This window comes from Neoarius graeffei, chromosome 28, assembly GCF_027579695.1.
Source record: "Neoarius graeffei isolate fNeoGra1 chromosome 28, fNeoGra1.pri, whole genome shotgun sequence".
NCBI classification, from domain to species: Eukaryota; Metazoa; Chordata; class Actinopteri; order Siluriformes; family Ariidae; genus Neoarius; species Neoarius graeffei.
In genome coordinates this window covers 22,242,627-22,267,574 of record NC_083596.1, presented here as the reverse complement: position 1 = coordinate 22,267,574, position 24,948 = coordinate 22,242,627, and the positions used below count along the sequence as shown (strand labels likewise).

At 42.8% G+C, this 24,948-nt stretch overlaps 2 protein-coding genes across 3 annotated transcripts in view; both read right to left on the bottom strand.

Annotated features, from left to right (window-relative positions):
• zbtb44 (zinc finger and BTB domain containing 44) overlaps positions 1-8,601 on the bottom strand; it is a 33,472-nt gene extending 24,871 nt beyond the window's left edge. For both annotated transcript variants that reach the window (XM_060912224.1, XM_060912225.1), the window contains exon 1: positions 8,272-8,601. The gene's annotated coding sequence lies outside the window, so the exon portion shown is untranslated. The remainder of the gene's footprint in view (positions 1-8,271) is intronic.
• A 751-nt stretch (positions 8,602-9,352) lies between these two features.
• Positions 9,353-24,948, bottom strand: adamts8a (ADAM metallopeptidase with thrombospondin type 1 motif, 8a). Its single transcript, XM_060912982.1, has 9 exons — positions 23,979-24,948; positions 18,681-18,920; positions 17,178-17,310; positions 16,453-16,620; positions 14,317-14,612; positions 12,571-12,757; positions 12,246-12,418; positions 11,724-11,899; positions 9,353-11,612 (listed from the first exon to the last, which is right to left on the bottom strand). Exons 1-9 carry the CDS (start codon positions 24,666-24,668, stop codon positions 10,877-10,879), a joined length of 2,799 nt encoding a protein of 932 aa, XP_060768965.1. The 5' UTR covers positions 24,669-24,948; the 3' UTR covers positions 9,353-10,876.

Sequence of the window (24,948 nt, the reverse complement as noted above, 5' to 3'; positions counted from 1 at the left end):
GGTTAGCGCTGTCACCTCACAGCAAGAAGGTCCGGGTTCGAGCCCCATGGCCGGCGAGGGCCTTTTCTGTGTGGAGTTTGCATGTTCTCCCCGTGTCCGCGTGGGTTTCCTCCGGGTGCTCCGGTTTCCCCCACAGTCCAAAGACATGCAGGTTAGGTTAACTGGTGACTCTAAATTGACCGTAGGTGTGAATGTGAGTGTGAATGGTTGTCTGTGTCTATGTGTCAGCCCTGTGATGACCTGGCGACTTGTCCAGGGTGTACCCCGCCTTTCGCCCGTAGTCAGCTGGGATAGGCTCCAGCTTGCCTGCAACCCTGTAGAAGGATAAAGCGACTAGAGATAATGAGATGAGAATGAAGTCAAGAGTGTGGCTGACTAATTGTAACCGAGTCGGGAAATTCTTTTGGAATTCAATATCCGTATGCAGAACAGCCAAATCCTCCGCGGCAAAAGAATAAATGATTCTGAGGGAGAAAACTGACATAAAAGAAGAAATAAAGTCTGCATTGTAATGAAATTTTTTAAATCAATTCTGCACTCTAGTTACTTAAAGGTAGTGTGGAGTAGAAGTACACTGAGTGTTATTCGAACAATTCAGATTTGACCGATAATCTGCACTGTTTACAAAAGTCACGGAATACAGATTCATGGAAAATAAAATATAACAAGGTACGGATCGTTTATTCACGGCTATGCGATATTTGTGAAATATCAATAGTAAATTAATAAAGTAAACAAATGCAGGTAAGATATTTTAATTGTCAACTTTGGCAGGCCAAACATTTAATTGTTTCAGACTTCTTAATTTGTTTTATCTGTGATACAGCATCCGTATGAAATCCGTAACCAATCTGTAATATACTGAAACATCCGTGACCAATCCGTAAATTGCTAGCATCCGTGATTTTCCTTTTTTAATTATAATTCCGTAATCCGTAGTCCATGACCTATCCATATTTTGTCAACCACCGATATTCTGTTCTAATCCACTGATGTATTTTATGCCATGAATATTTGTTCGATACACCTTGCTTGTACACACAGGATGAAACTGGTCTTAAAACCCACTTCCATCAAAGCTCTGATGTATTCCATAACTTAGCAGCAGAAGCTTATTGAGAGGTTGTCAGTATTGGGCCAGTATCAGTTAATGGCCGATACTCATTGCTGTGATATCAGTATTCAAAGTCCTTCCTGCACCATACATGGCACGTTTGGTGGCACCGATCTCCATTTTGTAGCCCTTGGCCTCTCGCCTATATTACATAGCTAGGGTTACGGTGGGGGGCTGGTCCTCTGGTAACCGTGAGAGTTTGACTCCCCACTTGCATCTGTATTGTCAGATAGCAGTAGGCACCATTTTTATGATGGTCTTTGGTATGACTCAACTGTAAGTAGACCTCATGATCGAGAGGCGGACACACTAACCACTAGGCCACTCGCCGGTGTGATATCAATATTGTATTTTATAAATTCATGATCTCAAACCAAGCTAGATTAATAATCCACAACTGAGATTGTTTTACAAAAGATAGATAACCAGCTAGAACACATGTATGAGTAAAGACCACAGACGGACCATAACGTTAGAAAAGTATAGAAAATAGTGACGGGGTAGAGTGACATTACCACCCTGAAGTTGTCCCAGAGCATTTTAAACCTCCAAAACCATAGCAAGTTGCCAAAGATTATGATTTCTAATTTGTTAATGAATGATGGCATACTTTTTAAGTGTTTGTTAAATTTAATGTTCTGAACATTCGAAAAGCATTATAGCAGCTATAAGCAGTCATTCCCTTTCTTTTTTTTCCCATCTGTTGTATAGGTAACAAAACAAAGTGTAGCTTGTCATATTACTGAGAAATCAGAAAGCACAATGTCCTGTCTGTCCTGAAGACTCTCCCGTGATGGAAAACAACTTCTTAGAGAATGTTTCAACATCAACAATTTTTAATCATTTGGCTTAAATTATGTGAAGCGTCTGCCATACACGGACCTGTAGGTGAGCCGTTACTACAGAAACAATAACATTAAAATAAGCATGTTCATAATATCTTCTTTTTTCGGCAGCTCCCGTTAGGGGTCGCCACAGCGGATCTGTTCCGCATATTTGAGTTGGCATAGTTTTTACACCAGATGCCCTTCCTGACGCAACCCTTCCCAAGCTATCCAGGCTTGGGACTGGCACCAAGTATGCAATGCCTTATAAAACCCTAGTGGCTGGGTATTTTACCTAATCTGCATGTATTTGAACAGTTAGGGAAACCGGAGCACCCAGAGGAAACCCACGGGCAGAACGTGCAAACTCCACACAGAAAGTCGGCCGTGGGGTTAAAACCTGGAACCTTCTTGCCATTGTTGCTTAAGCATGTTAATATAAACCAGTGATTTTAATTGCATCCAGCACTACTATTAAAGAAAACTGATAAACATTCTGACCAATCAGATTCAATAGTGCTGTGGTGTGGTATGGTATAAGGCAAAAAAATATCATCACAAGCTGAAGAGAAATACAAAAAAGAGTAACAGGTGTTGGAACAAACTGGGGTGGGTTTCCTAAAAGTCTCAACACTACAAGCATCTTAACGAGGAGACAACCATTGCGATGCTTGCTCAACCATTTAACGATGATCTTTGTGCTACAATGCTTTTGGGAAGCCCACCCTACACAAGATATTTGCACATGCGTAATTCACTTTCACATGCCAATATAGCCACACTTTGAAGAATATTTTAATGCGCAAAGGGATTTTCTGATCGCAAGATCGAAATCTACATCCATCCATTATCTGTAGCCGCTTATCCTGTCCTACAGGGTCGCAGACAAGCTGGAGCCTATCCCAGCTGACTATGGGCGAAAAGCGGGGTACACCCTGGACAAGTCGCCAGGTCATCGCAGGGCTGACACAACCATTCACACTCACATTCACACCTACAGTCAATTTAGAGCCACCAATTTACCTAAGCTGCATGCCTTTGGACTGTAGGGGAAACCAGAGCACCCGGAGGAAACCCACGCGGACACGGGGAAAAGATGCAAACTCCACAGAAAAAGGCCCTCGCCAGGACCCAGGACCTTCTTGCTGTGAGGTGACAGTGCTAACCACTACACCACCATGCCGCCATACCTGTGCTTAATAGTATGTCAAAATAGATATCAGCAACAGGCAGCCTGCTCTGGTCTGTGATCCCTGTATACATCTCATTTACTGTATGTTTGCGTAAATGAACTCTGTGAACACATCATACAGCTCCGCATGAGCAACATCCCACATCTAATACACTTCAACATGAATGAATACAGCCTTTTTTTTTTGTCCTGTGAGCTTTTCTGTGTGCAAACTCCACACAGAAAGGCCCTCGTCGGCTGCTGGGCTCGAATCCTTCTTGCTGTGAGGCGACAGTGCTAACCACTACACCACCGTGCCACCTCGAAATCTATACATGGCGCCTAAAAGTTTTAACGTTTTCTAACAAGGTCACAGTAACTCACTCACTTACTCAGTCTTGTACAGGCTAGGACATGTGAGGACTTGCACAAAGTGTTTAAAGACCAGCAGACCTCGTGCGAAAGAATGAGCCAGTCCCTCTGGGCTGAGAAGAGCCCGGGTCTGGTGGACGGCACGGGGTCATACGGCCGGAGGCTTCTCAGCTGCCCCGCGGTACCCGGCTCACTTGGGTTTGTGGTCCCTGCCGCTGCCTCGGAAAACCAAGGTCATCTGCTAGGCACCCGTTTGCTGGCCGGTATCTTCGTAATCTGGAGATCGCCCAGATAAACACATCTCTCCCCGCTGCCGGAGAGGGGACCCAGCCAGTTTTTTGGCGCCGGCAACCCACCAGTCATGGTGAGGGCTTCAGTGGTCTTCTGCAGGTATTTCATGGAGGCCAGTTGGGACTTACTGGCCCCACCCACAACCTTGACCCCACTACCTGGATTCAGTTTAACGTCGTACCCAGGACTAAGGGCGCTTTCACACCGCTAGTTCGATTATTTGGTCCGCACCAGGCAGTAAAATTGTTACATTGTAGCATACAGACTGCGTGTGGTTCACGTTCACACATGCAAACAAACCAAATTGGTCTGAATGACGTTTCGTCATCTTCCGGTGGAAATAAGCGCCAATTTGGACTTTCACAACGGAGTGACACGTTCGCACACTGTGCTGGTCCTTGCTTTTTATATCGTCAACATTACCCATTCTTGGCAAAATATCCAGTTCCGGAATGAGTCGCGGCTGCAGCTGGAGAACAATCTTCGGATATACTGAATTCGCCGAAGGCGTATAGCGCATCATTTCAGGCAGAAGAGATGCGCTATTTTCACCAATGCTGTCCTGCTGATGATGAGACAAGCACCTTTCCAAAGACCCACAAGGTAGGCTATACTCCGTTAGCCTGACAAGCCAGCCAGCTTTTACTGTAGAATCTGTTATGCTGTAGGTTAATACAGGGCAATCTGAATTTCCCACTGACAGAATGCTGACAGAGATGGAGCACGCGCGTGTGCCTGATGCCGCTGCTTACAGGACGTTATAATGATCACATTGTGTAGATGCTCACATCATTATCTTTATAGTTATTAAAATAGCTACTATTCTTAGTGTGGGCAGCCTTTTACATTATATCCAGTGTAGACACACCCCACTTTTCAATGAAAAAATGTACGTATTTAGACCAGAGTTGGTCCAGGTTCGCGTTCTCACCAGAGGTTGATATTTGGTGCGGAATCAAGCAGACCGAGACCACTCCTTTTTGGAGATCTCGGTCCGCTTGATTTAGTGCGCACCTAGGGTGACCAGACGTCCCAGTTTTACTGGGACAGTCCCGATTTGGGGTTGCGTGTCCCAAGTCCCGACAAAAGTCTGTTGGGACACGGATATGTCCCGGTTTTCGCCACTCACGACATTTGCGACTGAGCAGCGTGGGAATCATTAGCGGAGAAATGTCTGCATTTACTATTTTGATGAATTGACAGGAATCGCAAACTTTCCTGGTTACTGCCCCCTGGCCCTGTGGCATGGGTGTTTATTTAGCCACATTATTCCAGACAACAGAACGTGTTGCCATGCAACAATAAAATAAACATTAACTGGCGCAAATGTTCTTTGTCTAGCAGCAGTAATGCCGCAGCAATTATGCCGAAAAGAAAATGTACCTTTTCCAAAGATTTACAGGGCACCTACCCCTTCCTCCGAGAGGTGCAGAACAATGCGCACGAAGCCTACTGCACACACTGTAAGTGTTCCTTCTCCATAGCCCACGGCGGTAATGCCAATATACAGGATCACATTAAAACGGCTAAACAGTTGCCTTAGCTTTGTTCCTGTGTTTTGTTCTTGTACTGAGTTGGGTAGCCTATGTTGCAAATGATGTGCACTCCTGTGGGGGCTTTCCTCGGGCTGTTGCCCCTCTCCTCCTTTATTGCTGTTTTGTTTGAGTGTATATTCTCAAATCACTTGTCTCTTTTTTGTTTCTGTTTAACATACCATTCTGACAGTTTGGCCATATTGTTGTGTTGAACAGCTTGTTGCACCTTCCATTAAAAAGTGTTCACTTTTGTACACATCATCTTGCTTTATTCATTCAGTTGTGGGGAATGGTTAGTAAGGTTGATTCTGACCTAGGCTATGTTGAGGTCACATATCTACTTTTTAAGTTCATGCTATAGTGAATACAATTTTAGAGATATAGCCTACATGTGCATATGCATTCTTCTTGGTGTTCTCACAAACAAGTGAAATAAATCAGTTTAAATGTGGCCTATGGACATAGCCTGGCCTATTCTCAGCCATTACAAAATCTGTTGTCTGACCATAATTTAACTGATCTGTATACCACTATTCTACTAGATAACAAAATGCCTGTTTGTTTTATTTCATGTGAGATGTTGATAAATGTGAGCTTCAACAAAATGATAAGAGCACCTCTCTGAGTGTCACGTTTACGTAAAAAAAAGGTGTGCGTGCATGAGCATGGTCGCGCTCAAAAGTGTCCCGGTTTCAGACTAGGGAAATCTTAGCCTGGGCCCGCCCATCCTAAGTGTGACGCAACACGGGGGCCTGTTGCGAACTTAGTCTGGCAAGGCAAGCTATCTCCAGCTCTTCCAAGCTCCCGAAAAATCAGGAGCCAATCAACTTTGAGCATCTCCAACGGCCCTGGGTAGAGGCGTGTTCAAGGCAGTGACGTAGTAGAACTGCGACCGGAAGCCATAGATTGTTTACAGAATCTATGCCGGAAGCGCTTCATTCACTAGAAACATTACGAACATGGAGCAGCGGCAAGCCTTTGACACAGTGGTAGATGCTGTATTGAAAGCATTCAACAGGAAGTTCTCATTGAAAACGGAGCAAAGAGCAGCCCTGGAGGTATTTATCTTCTCCCTGTTACTCAAGCAGTTTCCATCGCATCACATACGTCAGAGGAAAGAGTGATGTGATTGGTTTAAGCTTCGTCACAGCCTTTTCTGGCTTCGACCAGTAGCAAACTGAGGCATTTCAGGGAGGCGGGTCAACCACGGGCTTTGGGAAACGGTTGGGCTTAATATCTTTGCCAGACCAATGCTCGCAGAGCTTTGAAGTTGCGTTAGCCAGACTAGGGAAATCTGGTCACCCTATGCGCACCCGAGTGCGATTGATGCTTTCACACCGACGAAAACGAACCGAACTTAAGCCTAGGTCACAACCGGACGTACGATTTTTTGGCCATGCAATTTTTGCCGTTTCCCAAATCGCTGAGTTTTTTTTTGTTCATGGAGAAAGACGCGGGTTGGCCGTAAGTTTGTCTTGCAACCTGGAAAAAACGTAAGCGCCCGTAGAGTTTGTTTGACATGACAAAGAACCTCTGCGGCCGGTCTGCGGCCAGTCTACGGCTCGAAAATCAGCACGTCACACACGTGTTCTCCGTGCGTTTCTTGCACGTAGACCGGCCGTAGGAGCACGTACGGCTGGTTGTGACCAAGGCTTAAGGGCCTCTGCATGCTCTTGCGACAAGGCTTTCGCAGATAGCTTTTCGCAGACAGTTGTAATTTATCGTTGAGCGGGGTGCGCGATGTTATTCACCGCCACAACGCAAGGGGGCGCGAAGTCGCTAGGAGTAGTTGGTGGGTGTAGTTAGCGGAGTGTTTATCCTCTGGTTACTTATGATGACTAGAACTGGAGTTGTATAGATGTACGTACTTCCTCACTTCCTCGATCAACCGCTCTTCGTGCTGCTCCATCTTCGCTCGTGTTTTTAAAAATGGCGGTCGTGAAAACAAACCAAACCGGGAAAGTAGGGAAGCGGAAGTGCGTGTACAGCGGATGTAGAGTGGACCAATCAAAGCCCTCTTGTCTGCGACGCTGTCTGCGAGGCTTCTGCGGTGGTCACAATTTTTGGGAGGTGCGCGCAGAGCGTCTGCGAAGGGGGGGCTACGCAGACGCTATCTGCGAGGACTGCGTTGTCAGCATAAATTGGCCTTAAGAGCTTTTGGTTCAAATGGACTGTTTAGTGCACACCAACTGCTGTTGGTGTGAAAGCACCTTAAAAGTAACGAACTAGACAAAATACCTCACGGGGTTAATAAATCATTAACACACTGGACTTGTATTTTCAAGAGGTTGGACAGGGGCCTGTAAGCACGGCATTTACACATGGCAATGAAATTCTGTGTAACACCACTGCCAGCATGACTGTGTGTAAAAAGAAAAAGGAAAAAAAGAGAGAGAGAAAGAAAGAAAGAGAAAACAGAGTCCTTAAACTTGTAACTTGTGGATTCAGGTCTTGTGAGAAGAAGGCCTGTTTAGGGAAAGTTGAAGGGGCGTGGCTGTGTGCGCGCGAGCTGCTTTTGTTTATGCGCTGATCCTGAACAGTAAACTTGCCTCGAGTCCAAAGCGCACGAGCTTCACTCAGCTCAACTGTCGGGTTTGTGCGCGTGTGCACGAATATTCATCATTTCTAGCACCTTCTCTTTCCGGAGTTTATTTTAGCCTAGCTTGAGGCGACGCTCAGGCAAAACTGAAACGGCCTCTTTGAACAACTTAATTCCTGTAAAATAATAACGAGGAAAAAAACAAGTACAACTAAACGACTGTCCGTACCGCTGCGGGTGAGCTCATGACATGTCACAGAAAAGTGATAAACAGCCCTAATCTCCTCTAACTAGCTGGTTAGCTAACTCATTAGCTTGCTCGATGAGTAACATTATGTGACGCCGAGCATTAAAAAGTCTAACTCTTTTCACGGCCCAGCAACGACATGATACGTAAAGGATATATTAATGTCTAATTTACTCACCTTTTCACGAAAGCAGGATAAACACGAAGGTTTGTCAAGAAAAAAAAAATATATATATATATTACGTGAGCATGAAGCTAACCAGAGAGCTATCCATATTAGCGTGGGCTAGCTAGGTCGGCTGTGGTATCATTGGTGCTGCAGTTTCAGCAGGAGTTCGCTCCCCTTTTCTTTCAGGGGGAAACGTCACATTCCTGCCCGTCGTGACTAACTGCTGTAACTTGTACCGAGAAAAGTCTTTGAAAATGTACCCGGTATATTAAAAAAATATATCTATATCTTGCCGTATCGGAGCTACAGCTCCTTTTCTGGGCCAGTTGATGTTTACATGTTCTATCCCAGCATGCTGTTCGCGTAGCCCTCAGGATACTACTTTGACTGACGAGCCCAAAAGGCTCTGGCTGACTCCCAGGGAGCTCCTAATTTAAAAGTGGAACCACGTTTAATCACAATCCGCATAAGTGCATTTCTGTAGACAGGAAAACATTATGACAATCAGTTATCAGCATCATGTAAGTAAATCTGTACGTGCTGAATTGTATGTGAGTCCATCAGATAGTGGTTTTATTCAGACACCAAATGAAACAACACACTGAACATGTTCAGACACATTTTAATTAATGATTCCAGTTCATATCAGTTATATAGGACAGCAACAAGAAATAAAACACAACTTGGGTGTTTTAAGTTAGAAAAAAAAAATAAATACCTTAAAAAGGAAGCTATAACAATAGCATCATACAGACCTTCACTGAAGGGATAGAATGCTCTAGTTTCAGATCTACATAATTTCAGAATATCTCATTCAGAAGGAATGCAAATCTTTGGACTAACACGTTTAAATTAGGGATTATGCAGTTGTTTTAGTTTTTCTTTTGGGTCCGAGCATAGAGAGGAAACCGTTTAAGCGATATCACATGAGCAAGAGTGTCCTACTGAATATCAGCACAAGTGTGATTTGGCCACAGGTAATCACAGCTGTGCTGATATTCAGTACAGGAGCGCAGTTGCGAGTGTTATATTGCTTTTATACAACAGTTCTATAAACAAGAATATCGAGTAACTTACATTTCAGACAAAATATGGCCAAATATTTTGTTTATTTTTGTTTCGTCAATGAAAATACTGTAGTTCTCAAGAAGCCACAGCTGGATAGAGTGGTGCGTGTTGCCAGCAACGGCCAGACTGACTGATGGCCTGTACTAAGTGTTGGCATGGTTTCAATGTAACAAACTATTGCTAGACTTGAAATTTTACGTAGGGAACAGACAAGCGGAGTGATGCACAGAGTCGAATGTACCAGTGTGGTTATACTCTTGGAACGCAGATTGTCTGTTGTATAATTTAATACATACTCTCTACTATTGACTTTGTTCAAATACTCATTTATCTCCAGCTCAAAAATCTGAAATGATTTTACCTATAACTGAAAAAGAGCCTTTTATTCAGTTGAGCAAGGTCATCACGCTCTTTGCTCTACACTACTTTATAAAACTAGTCTCAGATTTTTCTTTAATACTAATTCTTAGTTTGTGATGTATACATTTGTTTATATGTTTTGTGTAACAACAGATGGCGATAGAAAACACATAGCAAAAGGTGGCTTTCGCAAAGCTTGAGGCCATACCTTAACATAGTCGTTTAAAACAGTATGATGGCCTGGCTATAGTACAAAACAGAATTTATCATCTAAATCAAACAAGTTCACCGTGACACTGTAACAAACTAGAAAGCAGCTCGATAATTTTGAAAGAAAGCAGACAAAATGTTAAAAGCAGATACTTAGAAGTGAAATGCCCTCACTATTCAATAGCTCTCACATTGGCCTAGATGATGTCTGTTTTCCTTATGTGGCTAAGGACTGTACTAAATTCCAGTGTTGAAATGCATAAATCTGAAATAGTTCATATTACCCAGCATTAAATTATGAGAAGTGTTAACAGTTAATAAACACATTGTTACAGAATACAAACTGGCAAATAAATTAAACATGTGAAATAGCGCAGAAGCATGTGTATGAAGAATTATCTACTAAAAAGGCAGTTGGATTTGGACTAAGCCTAAAGAGAGAAACACTCCTGCTTTCTGAAGCCGGTAGGTTCATGTCTCAGGTAGCTTTAAATTTTGACTCAGTTAGATAATCTATCAGTCTCATGTGGACTGAAATGCACTAAAATGGAGGTATTTGACCAGTCATATTTGAATAAAATTCAGCAGGTTTTGCAAAGGTAATATTCCTTTGTTGTAACGTTTAAAACGGAATCCTTTCCTTTACTATTACAACAATTTTATGGTTTGAGGTAGATCTCAGTGGGGCAGGAAAATATATTCAATAGTGGTTAGATGATTAAAAGGTAAAACAGAAGAATATGAATAACAATGAGAATTAATCATATAGAATAAACCTCATATCTAATGCCGTTATTAGGATTGACAGGTGATTTCTGTACCCATCTTGTAAGTTACAATTTCCTAGCTTGCTTTTGAAGCATCATCAGCTTCCTATTTAAAAGGGAAGGTGTTGTTCTCTTAGCTCTCTTATCCACTACCTGCCCTATGGATCTTAAACCTCTGATACCACCTGTCCTGTTCTTTGTTGCCTGTTCTAACAGTCCTGGTAAAAGCACTCTGTGGAAACAGCCTCTGGCCGTTTATCTGGGTTGCACTTCTCTGGCTCCACGGTCTTGCCTGTGTAGTCTATGCACAGCACGCTGCGCTGGCGCTCACCGGCACCGCAAGTCCGAGAGCAAGTTGACCACTGTCCCAACTGCCATACAGGACAGGGCAGATCACCACACGGTCGGATGTCGGTTGGCCGCAGCTCCATGTCGCATGAGAAAGACGGGGCTCCTGTTCTGTCCTGACACTCAACACTCCTCCTGGACCAGCCAGCACCACAGCTCTTAGAGCACACAGACCACTCACCCAGGACCCATTCGGCCCCTCCAAATGGTAGGATGACATGTGGGGAGAGGCTCCTCTCTGCCTCTGGCTTGCTGAAGGGAAGGTCCCGGGGCAGGTAGAAGGTGTATTTAACCCTGGGTGGTGAGGTGTCACCTGCTGTTGACAGAAGCTGGATGGTGATGGTTTGTTGGAGTACCTGGAAGCTGAGAAGCCGCTCCAGAGTAGTGGATGAGCCACTGTATCGAAGGACAGCACCACGCACTGGAATGTCCTGTTCAGCCGTGGATACTGAGAAATTCCCGTTGAGAATGTAGGTTTCATCCTCGGCCTTCACTGCCAGGTAGTTACCATCATGCTTGATGCCATGGTGGCTACGCTGCTTGACGTCAATGTTGGTGGCCCCAGCAGGAATGGTAATTATGTCATTGTATCCAAAGCTGTGGAAATATAATACTATTTGTAAAAGAGCTTCATTCTTTTTATACCAGCAGAAGTACTTTTCCAGCTGTTCCAATCTTGTAATATTTTGAGAGGTTTTCTTCACTTACGTAGCTTTGTTTAGAGTGCCACTGATTTTTCGGCAAGTTGCCCCGTTTCCACCACAGACGCCACACTTGTCCAGTCTAAGATTGGAGCCTATGACCTGGTCACAGCCAGCCTTGATGCACTGTCCTTGGACACAGATTGACGTAGTATCTGGACCGCAGGTTGTACCATCCACGACCTGATTAACAACATCAACAGCAGATGTTTTCATGTGCTTACAGTTAAAAGTACAAAAACAGCTGTTCAGGATCTACATTTCAACAATGTACAAAATATCAGTATTAGGAAACTGAGATTATAGACAGGATTATGGGGCTCAGATTTCACATTTTGCTACAGAGCAAATATTTAATGCTTTTGAGTTTAATGGAGTGCAGAAATATCATCAGTGCTGTAGAAAGAAAGGAATCTCAAGAAGGATTCAAATATCAAGTTTAATAATTTGTTAGACACAGTGAGAAAGAACAGGTCAACATGGTTCATATATTAAAACATTGAATCAAAGACTAGTGAGAAAGTTGCACCTTGGCTTCAAAGACTTTAAATTCATTGCTGTGCTTGGCTTTGCAGAAGAGTTTGCACCGATCCCTGGGTGAAACACCAGCATACTTTGGGATCCACTCCTTTATTTTGCCATGCACATTTAAGTAACGATCACTGTTGTATTTCTCACACTGTTCCTCTCTGAAGCTCTTACCTGTGGAAGTAAAAGTCTATTAATGAGCTAATACACACAGAATGAAATGTAAAACTTTGAAATATATTAACTTTTACCTAAAAGCATTTCTGCACACAATAATGTTTCCCAAAAGAAGACAGAGTAGGACTACAGTGTTTATAAAATGCTACCATGATTTCCTGGGCAGGGTTGAATGTTGCAAGACTGGTATTTCACTCTCTGACCCACACAATAGGATCCTCCATTCTGTGGCACTGGATCTGTGCACTCACGATGAGAAAACTCAACCCCACCACTACAGGTTCGAGAGCATGGACCCCAGGCACCCCATTCACCCCAGCCACCATTGACTGGTTCCTGAAACACAAGTAAATAAATCATGCAGACACATCTCACTGACAGTTAAAATATAGAGGGACTGAGGAAACAATAATCAAGTAAGTGACAAGCAAAAAGCATGGAAGAATGTTTAGAACAGACCACTGCTCCAAACATTTTTATATGCTTTTTTGCATGTATAATTTTCTCAAGCCTAACTTGTATAATTTACACGAGGCTAAAGCGCACCAATTTATCACACCTGATTTATCTAATTGCCCAGGCTTACCATGGGTTGCATTTGGTACGCTGAAAGAAGTATAATGCAAATCTCTACAGGGTTGACACCCTTGGCTTTGACCAATACTGACAAAAGCAGGATGATCAAAATATCTGTGTCCCCTTTTTTAACTTCACATCCCTGTTTACTTATTTATATACAATCACTGTCCACTTTCATAGGAATACCTGTACATTCATGCAGTTTTCCAGTCAGCCAATCATGTGGCAGCAGCACAATGCAAAAATCATACAGATACAGATCAAGAGTATCAGGTAATGTGCACATCAAAATAAAGAAAAAGTGCAATCTCTGTGACTTTAACCGTGGTATAGTTGTTGGTACAAAATTGGCTTGTTTGCATATTTCAGAAACTACTGATCTGGGATTTTCACACACAACAGTCTTTAGAATTTACACAGAATGCTGCGAAAAAAAAATGTTCTGTGAGCGGAGGGTCTGCAGGCTGAAACACCTTGTGAAGAGAAGGAACAAACTGGTTTGAGCTGACAGGAAGTCTATAGTAACTTGAATAATCACTCTTTACCACCGTGGTGAGCAGAAAAGCATCTCAGCATGCACAAAATATCAACCCTGAAGTGGATGAGCTACAATAGCAGAAGACCACATCAGGTTCCACTCCTGTCAGTCAAGAACAAGAATCTGAGGGTATCGTGGGCACAGATTCATCAAAATTGAACAGCTGAAGACTGAAAAAAAAAAGACCAGGTGATTTTGTCTAATCTTTTCAGATTCAATGAGCCTGTGCCCATGATAGCCTCTGATTCCTGTTCCTGGCTGACAGGAGTAGAACTAAATGTGGTCTTCTGCTGTTGTAGCCCATCCACCTCAATACACTTCTCACTCTCTTGTTGCGTTTCTCTATCTCTCTGGCTACAGGAATGTCTGGCATTCGTGAACAGGATTTTAAGTAGATTGATTATTTTACAAAGCTCTAAGAAAGGACCTGGATGGGGTCAACTGCAGCAGCTGGTTGGATTTCTAAAAGTGAATAATGAAGTCTGACTCATTATCCAGACACATAAATGATATGCTTAATATGTCTGACCAGGTAAACAGTAATCTTAATTTGACATAGAATTTGAATATATTGAGACATTTCAGAAAAAGAGTCTGTGGTACATTTTCAGACAGTGAAGAATGAGAGTAGTAATAACAATACAATTAAAAAAGACAGCATTGCCCATATAGGGATTTGTATCTACTTATTACTAGCCAATAATTTGGCAATTACTAGAATTTTTGTTCTGATAAATCAAAATGAGTCTTACTCAAGTTTGGCTCATGCTACACATACCTCCTCTCCATTCACTGCCAATAGGCTTGGCACACACACACCCCCACGGCAGCTATGGTCTTCACCACAGGGTGTGCCATCAGCCCAGGGCAGGCTCCCATTACGAGTAGTGCATTGCAGTTTGCCCTCTTCACGACACCACAACTGGATGCATGCTTGGTCCTCTGGGGCATTGGGGCAGCGGGCAAACTCCTCTCCAAATGCTTGCTGGCACTGTTGGTCCAGACCAAACATTTGGCCTGGAGGCTCAGCCCTTAAGGGGATAGTCTGGTCTGGCATATCCAGTAAGCAGTCACCTAAAGACAGTATTTACACACACATAAAACTGCTTTGGCAATAAATTACACATGCCATTCTTCACAAATCAAGAGATAGTCATGCCCCTTTAATTATACTCTTTAACAGATCTGCTCTCTTTTATCCACCATTCATTGACATCATCAGCACTAGCATCTATAAATTAAGTTTGTTGAAACCACCTTTTATTTGGAGTAAACAGGTGTGCACATTTGAAGCTGGAGGGAAGTATTTTCATGATGTGCGTAAATCAATATGGTGTCATCTGGAGATTTCCATTGTGTAACCTATAATAATATAATTGCAGCTCCAGTCAAACTCACTTCAGAACAATCGTTAACACCGGTCCTTATACAGCTCTAACTCGCACAATACCATCATATCTCATGTGTGTCTCGTGTACAATGGCAGTTACTTCTCCACAGGGCATTTAAGCCCCCAGACTCGTATTTGAATTCTTAAGTGCTTCAGTCCATAAGTATTTGGACTGTTTTCAGCACTCATTTTTACTGCTTGCATGAGTAAAATAATTTTACAAATTTAGACTTTGCAGTTTTATTAGTGCTCTTGTGTACCTGTGGCCAGAGCAAGTTCAGCAGAGGCCGCCTATGCCTGCCAATAGCGGCATCTGAGTGAGGGAAAACAGCTATTAAATCTGGAATGTGTTAGTCACTGAGGATGACACAAGGAAGCGGGAGTGAAGAGCTCAGACTGAAATACTGACAGATAAATCAGTCTCAGGCAAAATATGTTTGCTATTTTTCAAATGCACTCTCTTTTTCTGGCTTTGTGGGAGTGCCCTACTGAAGCATGAGGTATTCTCCTGGGAGACTGTATAGACAGTAAACATGGGAAACTTTGAACAGATCCCTGTAACAATATCAGACATGCCTGGCATGTGTCGGTCACCTGACTACATTACGCTGTGGTAAGGGCAAAAACCACCCAGAGAGAGAGAGAAAGAAATGAAAAAAGAGAGCATACTCTACATAGGTGGTTAGTTTTGACATTCTCAGCAAAATTACACAGTGTGGTTTTCCAGGTCTGTTATTAGTGGTTAGGGAGCAAGTACAGGCAGAATAGACATATGAAAAAAGTGTGACTGAACTTGTAAAACAGAGACCTCCATTTTATAGATTTCCACTGCACTGTTTGTTTTCTGTGGCAAATTTCCATTAACTAAATAATGACAACTTTAAGATTTAGGATAACTGTCTTGAAATGGTTACTGAATTATTCTGGGGTGTTTTTTTTGGATCTTTAAACATGAACTGCTCTTGTGCCAAAACCAAAGGACCACTCAAAAACCTCATCTTAAAAGGAGTCAAGTAACTTTAAAATAGGCATGGCTTTGTTTACATTTGCATATTATTAAATACTTTCACACATACTTAAAATGCTGTTCCTCCAATGTTCTTACATGCATCTTAAATATTCAACATGTTCTTATACCATAAAAAAAAAGAAATTGCTCAATGCAGTCTGCCCCCTTGTTTGAGTGATATGGTCACTCTATCATCAACTTCTTGGTAAAAAAAACCAGTGTCATATCTCTATATGTCTCTAATATCCCTTTTCAAACATAAGCATTCTTCAGTCCAATAATTTCTCTCAATTAATGTCAGAGCAGTGTTTTCCTTTGTTCCTGTGACTTCATTGTCTTCAGTCACGATACTTGCAGCAGCTGCATTTAGACATGCAAAGACCAACAAAAGTAATTTGGACGACCAAATGACTGAGACAAATTGTTTTTCCCAATGCTCATCAACACTGGCTCATGAACTGTCTGTAAACTTTCATGCAAACATGACTGAATCAGTATAATGATTTAGGCCATACCATGCCCATTGTCGAAGAACTCTGTGATGTAAAGGGCACTGCATGGTGACCAGGGAAGTGTCTTGTTGAGATGGACAAAGAAGGGAGCCATTAGGTGGTGTCCATCAATATCACCAAACAATTTCTCACATGTTTTGGAGTCATCATGGGGCATGCTTAGTACGTGGCCTGTGAGAAAGAGAAAAAAGTTTGTGTCTAAATACTACGACACTTGGACCATGAGGCTCTGTATTAAACACACACACACACACACACACACACACACACATATATGTATATGGAGACATATGATAACTTTCATCAGAACATCTGTCCTTTAAAGGCAAATATCATAACCACATATGAAGGAATGCCTGTTTAGCACAGCTGCTACTGAAACTGGTTGTTGTTTGGCAAGATGTTTTTATGTGAACATAATCATCTGTGACATACTTACTGGGAATTTAATTCCAACAGCTTTGCAATTAAGGTGATCTAATGGAATAAAAATATTCCCTTAAGCCATTACAGATCAGCGATTCTGTAATGGTGCAAATGTGATCATGGAAACTGTTCAAGTGAAGCTGAGACGGTTAGAGACACATTAATGAATGGCTAAGTCTAAATTTGGACCGTCCACTCTGGTCCAGACACTCAGCGAGCGTGAGATGTCAGACGGAGGCATGGGGTGGAATTTGGTGGCATTTGAGTATGCATGCATGTGTCTGTGTGTATGTGACCTGTACCAAGCTCATGTGACACTGTGAAGGCTGCCTGAAGGCCGTTGTCCTCGATGACTGAACAGCTTCTTTTGGGGTCACACATGGTTCCCACATCAGCTACACCAAGGGTGTCACAATGCTGATGTCCACAAATATCCTGGAGGGGCAAAATACAGACAGCACAGAAAAAGAGACGGAGTGAATAAGGGATTCATTAGGAAGATGAACAGGTTGAGACAGCAACCAGAGGAGAAAAAAGAAATGAGGAGAGGAGGGACAGATTTTAGACACTGATATCCAGACATCGCTCCATTAATTCCAGACAGACCTTTTTCCCCCCAAGTAGGCTCTTGCCAGCAAAACATATTTGTCAGTGTTTCCATCGTAAAATGAAGCAAATACATGGCAGACTAAAAAGAGTGAGGGAGGATTTTTAACTGTGTGATGGCTAGTCTGCACAGTGTACTTCCAGAACCAAGGTCTTTATCAAGTGTGTGCCACTCCTGACTTGAGCAACCTTGCCCATGAAAGAGGGCTCCACAGAAACCTTTGGAGAAAAGTAGGGACAGTTTGCATCTGCTAAACATCTGGCTCATCCAACTGAGATAAACATGAATTTTGTTGTTTTTAGTCACAGGATGTCTGGCCAAACATCAGCTTTAAATTCAGCTCTTTTACTTCTGCACTTGGCAGAAGTATAGTCTCACACATTCTGTCTGTTCTTACTGAAGAATTAACTCTCCGATTCACCATGTGGTAAAAATTCTGCTTTTCTTTTCCTCCTGTGTTGGAGTATCTTGGGTCGAAAATGCAAATGGAAAGGTGTAGTTCCTGAAACGATTAGGATGATTGTTGCTGTCCACTGTTTATGATAAATTTGTTTAGTTCTCAGAGAAATGTTGTAGAATTAAGTGTTATTTATTGTCCCTCCCAACAGTCTGAGTGATTGAATGACCTAGATAATATGAATAGCAAATATGAGCTGGGATGTTCTACTTCTCACATTACCAGAATCTTTCACAAGTCCAAAGCTAAACTTGAATCAAAACCAGCAGGCAAAACCTGATCACCACAGCAATCATAACATCATTATTACCTACCAAATAAAGAGAGTAATCGAGGAATTAGGAATGTATGGTAGCACAGCAGCTAGTATTGCTGTCTCACCACTCCAGAGTACCCATTTTGATACCAAGCACTGGTTACTGTTATAAAGAACTTGGATTCTCACAGTGTCCATGTTGGTTTCCTCAGGGTTTTCTAGTTTTCCTCCCAATACTCAAAAGCATGCCAGTAGGTTTATTGGCTACTCTAAATTGCCCTTAGGTGTGTGTGTGTGTGTGTGTGCACGCGCACAATGGTGCTCTGTCATGGACTGACCGGGATAAAGTGGTCGCTGAAGATGAATGAATTAAGGAATCTATAATATTTAATGTTAAAGACTGTTCTTGCATGAAAAGGGATGACACCATAGACCAAACTAGTTTTTTAAAATTTGGCACATTTGAAACAGAGATAATGACTCACCTCCCTTGTAAACAAAATGGCTGTGTCATAATGCTCAGGGTGCCGTGGACTTGCTGGGTTAAAGAGCTGTTGCCAGGTGCAGAAGTTGCGTAGGGCCATTCCGCCATTTCTGGACACCTCGGGTCCAACATCCTCATCCTCCACCACCAACATTTTGACTACCACTAGGCTCACTGCATTCTTAATGCTGGGGTGGCCAAAAAGTTGTGCAGCCATCCCCATAACGGTTAATAGGTAGTGCTGCAGAGAAATAGCAGAAACAGACAAAAGTAGAATAGTTACAATTTAGTTTTTTGAGGGTTCAAGCACTCTACAGCTGGGCTGAGTTTCCCAAAAGCATTGCAAAGTTAAGATCACGTTACCTGGCAGAGTGAGTGTTCAATATGATGCTTATGCTACCATTTAATAATGATCTTGGCACTGCAGTGCTTTTGGGAAACTTGACCCTGATCAGTCCAGCCTCTAAGTCAGATATTTATATATAAACACAAGTGATTTTCTCTGTCAATACAATGCACAGAAACAGCTCCTCTTGGCCTCCCCTCTCTTCCAGATGGTGCTGCATCTAACTCCAGTCCCTAATTCCAGCATTTTTTTTCATGGAGCTCTTAAGTTCTTTGTCTCTAGATATTATATCACGGCAGATAGACATTGCATGTTTAAGACCAAGACAGTCTAACTGACTAATTCTGGCAATAATTTCAAACCAGAAGCATATGGTGAGAGTCACAGTCATAATTTATTAAATGGTCTGCGTAGTTTAAATGGACGGCATTGTGACATAACAGGTAGCATTGCCACATTGCATGTGCAGGGTCCCTAGTTTAATCATGAGCTTGGGTTTCTGAGCATGTTCTTCCTGTGTTTGTGTGGGTTTCCTCCAGGTTCTGCAGTTCATTCCAGCTCCCTAAAGCATGCTGGTAGGTGGATTGGCTATGCTGAATTGACCTAGGTGTGAATTAGCAAGGGAATGGGTGAACCCTGAGCAGAATAACACCACTCTAAAAAATAAAGGTGCTTCAGTGGTTCTTCAAATCTCTGGATGGTTCCATGGAGAGTCAAAACTCTGTGATGAACCATTACATTATGCGAAAGGTTCTTCACATTGGAAATGGTTCTTCAGAGCCTGGCATTCTCTTACCATTTGCTGGTCAATGCACATAGGCTATGTTTACACAAATCTGTCTTCACTGCTCAAACAAATGGTTTAAATGGTTCTTTAAAGAACTGTTGCATGAACGGTTCTTTGAAGCCCTGAAAAAGGTTCTTCTATGGCATCACCCTGAAGAACCGGTACTGGCCCCATTATTTTTTAGAGTGCAGTTACTGAAGATAAAGGAATTGAAGATGTTTTTTTTTTTTTAAATATCAATTACAGTGGGAAAGATGAATGAATAGTATTTTATGCTCAGACAACTAGATAAGCTAACATGCAATATGAGAATTGCTGCTTGGAAAAAAATTACCTTATTATAATGTAATACAAATTCTTAATGTTATTATACAGGAAACTGTTAAATGGCACCATGTAAGCAATTTTTAAATCCATGATATGTTTTATTTCTTCACAGTCTGAAATGATAAAATTTGTTCTGCATCTGACATGAAGAAAAACTGCTACTCTCCTTACAATATTATGAAAGTTTCCCAAATACTTGTTCATTCCGATTAATATTTAAAAGGACAGATGTTCTGTATTATATTATAAAGAAGAAGACAGAAAAAGTCTGTCTCGGACAGCCCTGTCAGGCATCATCTTCAGGTAATTACACTCCGTTTGGAAGTATCAACAGCACAGTTTGAAAGAGTCCTTCCCTACATCCTCTGTTTACAGGGGGACATGATGATAATGTTTTACCATCAACAAGACATGGAGCATGATAAACATGTTGTGATCACCGGCTTCATGTATAAAGTCTGAGATGATAAACATGGATTGTGTGGTCTCATTCATGCAAAGAAGTGCAATAAAGACCCTGTTCTTATTAAACAGATAGGGATGTGCTGGATGAGCATCAGGCCTGACAGTTGCATGATGCACAGGAAGGAGAGCTGGAAAAGTCAGCCTGGAGACTTATACTATATCTAAAACTGATACTACTATTTAATACAGTAGAATGTGGTAGAGGTGTGCTTTGGGACTGGAATACTGTTTCCACCCAGTGAGTGGGTAGACAGATATGAAGCTCACAGACCAAAAAAAGGCTGTATTCATTCATGTTGAAGTGTATTAGATGTGGCATGTTGCTCATGCAGAGCTGTATGATGTGTTCACAGAGTTCATTTACGCAAACATACAGTAAACGAGATGTGTACAGGAGAACAGAGACCACAGAGCAGGCTGCCTGTTGCTGATATCTATTTTGTCATACTATTAAGCACAGGTGTATAATTGTATAGGACAGCACGGTGGTGTAGTGGTTAGCACTGTCGCCTCACAGCAAGAAGGTCCTGGGTCCTGCGAGGGCCTTTTTGTGTGGCGTTTGCATGTTCTCCCCGTGTCCACGTGGGTTTCCTCCGGGTGCTTCGGTTTCCCCCACAGTCCAAAGACATGCAGGTTAGGTTAACTGGTGGCTCTAAATTGACTGTAGGTGTGAATGTGTGTGTGAATGGTTGTTTGTCTATGTGTCAGCCCTGCGATAACCTGGCGACCTGTCAAGGGTGTACCCCGCCTCTCACCCATAGTCAGCTGGGATAGGCTCCAGCCTGCCTGTGACCCTGTAGAACAGGATAAGCGGCTACAGATAATGGATGATGGATGGATGTGTCCTACCAACCGCGAGCTGGCTTAGTGGTTAGTGTGTCCGCCAAGATTGTGAGTTCTACTCACAGTTGGGTCATACCAAAGACCATCATAAAAATGGTACGGTACCTACTGCCATCTGGCAAGGCTGCAATACAGATGAGGAGTCAAACTCTTGCGGTTACCAGAGTTTACCCTAGGTACTAGGGTTAGCACCTCACTCTAACCCTAGCTGTATAATAGGGTGAGAGGCTGACAACTATAGAAGCAGAGATCAGAGCCACCCAGTGCACCTTAAGGGCCTGGTTAGTACTGGAATGGGAGACTGCCTGTGAAGACCAGGTCCTGGCATGGGAGGAGCTTTGACTTTTGATATGTCCTACCAGTTTTTGAAAGTGTAGTCCATTAAAAATTATTTTTTTTATAATATGCAGCACAAACTGATCCAAATGTTTACTAAAATGATCACTTCATCATTCATAACTTAAGTAACAACAGCTCCTAGTCAGTGTCACTGAATCTGAAGCTTATCCCAGGAACACTGTGTGTGAGGAGGGAATTCATGCTGGACGGGATCCCTGTCCATTACTGGGAACCCAGCACACATACACTGGTACATTCATTCACACCTTTGGACAATTTACCCAGAGTGGGCATTCTACCCACTCACTTTTTTTTTTGAGGGGGAAGTGGGAGAAAACCAGAGAACCTGGAGTAAAACTGAAATGTACAAAAGGAGAACATGCACAGAGAGGATCCAGAATTCAGCACTGAACCAGGAACCGTAGAGCTGTGAGGCTGCTGCCTGCTGTGTGACAGAATACATCATGAATGCATAAAAAAAAAAAAAATCATGATATGGTAGATATTGGGGCGGCATGGTGGTGTAGTGGTTAGTACTGTCGCCTCACAGCAAGAACGTCCTGGGTTCAAGCCCAGTGGCCGACGAGGGCCTTTCTGTGTGGAGTTTGCATGTTCTCCCCATGTCTGTGTGGGTTTCCTCTGGGTGCTCCAGTTTCCCCCACAGTCCAAAGACATGCAGGTTAGGTTAACTGGTGACTCTAAATTGACCATAGGTGTGAATGTGAGTGTGAATGGTCGTCTGTGTCTATGTGTCAGCCCTGTGATGACCTGGCGACTTGTCCAGGGTGTACCCCGCCTTTCGCCCGTAGTTAGCTGGGATAGGCTCCAGCTTGCCTGCGACCCTGTAGAACAGGATAGAGCGGCTACAGATAATGGATGGATGGTAGACATTCTATATCCTATGGCAAATAGCCTATTTGACCAGTCTGCATGCTCAATCTGAGTGAATTACTTTCCTTTTTCCTTCCAAGGCACTCAATATAGCTTATATAGTATGTTAAAATCCATCCGTGATTGTGAGGTGTTTAAAAACTGATCTGGCTTTAAGAGCTGGATAAAAATGTTATCGTGGCCTATCAGAAGCACTTTCGGATACACTACCATTCAAAAGTTTGGGGTCACTTTGAAATTTCCTTATTTTTGAAAGAAAAGCACTGTTCTTTTCAATGAAGATCACTTTAAACTAATCAGAAATCCACTCTATACATTGCTAATGTGGTAAATGACTATTCTAGCTGCAAATGTCTGGTTTTTGGTGCAATATCTTCATAGGTGTATAGAGGCCCATTTCCAGCAACTCTCACTCCAGTGTTCTAATGGTACAATGTGTTTGCTCATTGCCTCAGAAGGCTAATGGATGATTAGAAAACCCTTGTACAATCATGTTAGCACAGCTGAAAACAGTTGAGCTCTTTAGAGAAGCTATAAAACTGACCTTCCTTTGAGCAGATTGAGTTTCTGGAGCATCACATTTGTGGGGTCGATTAAATGCTCAAAATGGCCAGAAAAATGTCTTGACTATATTTTCTATTCGTTTTACAACTTATGGTGGTAAATAAAAGTGTGACTTTTCATGGAAAACACAAAATTGTCTGGGTGACCCCAAACTTTTGAACGGTAGTGTATGGTTTTATCACGCTGGCCTGTCACCATTCTTGTCTACACCCATAGAGTTGAGTACAACAGTATACTGTTTTTGATCTAATCCCATCTGCTCGGGTTCATTGCGCGAGCGCCGCGGGTTCCTCTCCATTACGCACTGCTCTTTACTTCCGCCCACGCAAGTCAGACCAAGTTTCTTGGAACCTGTCATATCTCTGGAAATCTGAAACTGGAAATACCACAGTGCGTAACTAGACATGTTTGTCAGTACAAATGTTAAAAGATTTAAGCTCATAATACACATAAGAGCAACTGTTTGAGTATACTATATAAACACCCCCCCTCCCTCCTTTCCAAAAGTTACTCGATGGTGGATACTATTCCTGCGTGTAACCCACTCCCATTTCTCCTCTTCCTGAAACAGCAATTAAAAATGACATTAATGTTAGACCCAATATCACAGTGATTAAACAAGTTTAAAACGCTTCGACTGTATTATAAATAAGGAAATACGTTTCAAGGCAGTCGACTGTGCGTAGTGCAAGTGCGAAATGAAGTAAGCGCTTATCAGAAGGTGACTGATACTTTACCTTGATCTCGTCTCCATAGAAACGCGTCATTGAAGCGTCCGCGACAACCAGGGTCTCGATGTACCTGGCTGCTGACACGAACCTCCGCTCTCGCTTTTGCTCTCTTGGTTCATATTCGTCACCGTGCTTCACGTAACTGTCGTCCTCTTCCTGTGTCTCGACGCCGGACTTTGTGGAGAACACTCGCCTTTGAACGACGTGAGGCTGAGAGAAAGTCCCCGTCGCGTCTCCAGTGCGCGCGCCGACCGGTTCAATGAAGTACTCTTGACCGCGCGTGACGAAAGTTCCCCGGATGCCACGACAGAGACTGACGGAGACCAGAGACTCCTCGTCCTTGTTTACCGTACCTGTGTGGAAACAGCCCCTCAGCTCCTGCTCGCTCTCTCTGGGCTGGGACAGTAGATCCTCGAGCACGCGCTCGGACCCGGAGCCGTTCACACCAGCCGAGACATGGCTCACTTTTACGCGCTGAACGTGTAACATAGGAGCCATGAAACGATCGTCTGGCCTCAGGTACAGCGTGAAAACCTGCCCGAACGCCTTAATTTGGAACACTTGCCAGTTCTCACGTCGCCAAAGGCCGTTTCTTTTGACAGGTACTGTCTCGGTCTGGTCCAAATCCACGCTTTTACATTTCACGAGTCCAGCAAACAAAACAGTGGCCAAGATAAAATGTGCGGTGAAAAGCATGGTGACTGGTGATATGCAAATAAAAACTGTGCATAAAATACAAGAACTTAACTAGCTACTTACGTTCAAATATAAATGCAAAAAAATAATAATAATAACAAACTACAGAAATTGCACTTGATGAAACTAGATGAAATCACCGGCTTGAGTTTCCATTCACAGAAAAGACCAAAGTGACACTTTTGAATATGAGGTCGCCATTAAGGAAAACGATCTTCGACCTGTGTACACTCGGTGTGTGTGCGTGTCCTTGTCGGCGGTATTTATACACTCGCAATCT

Coding starts and splice junctions, on each gene's coding strand:
- adamts8a (XM_060912982.1), bottom strand. CDS start 24,668: ATGCTTTTCACCGCACATTTTATCTTGGCCACTGTTTTGTTTGCTGGA. Junction 17,311..18,680: donor CCATTTTGTTTACAAGGGAG/GTGAGTCATTAT, acceptor TTGCCCCTCCAG/GATATTTGTGGACATCAGCA. Junction 12,419..12,570: donor ACCCTGCCCAGGAAATCATG/GTAGCATTTTAT, acceptor TTACTTCCACAG/GTAAGAGCTTCAGAGAGGAA.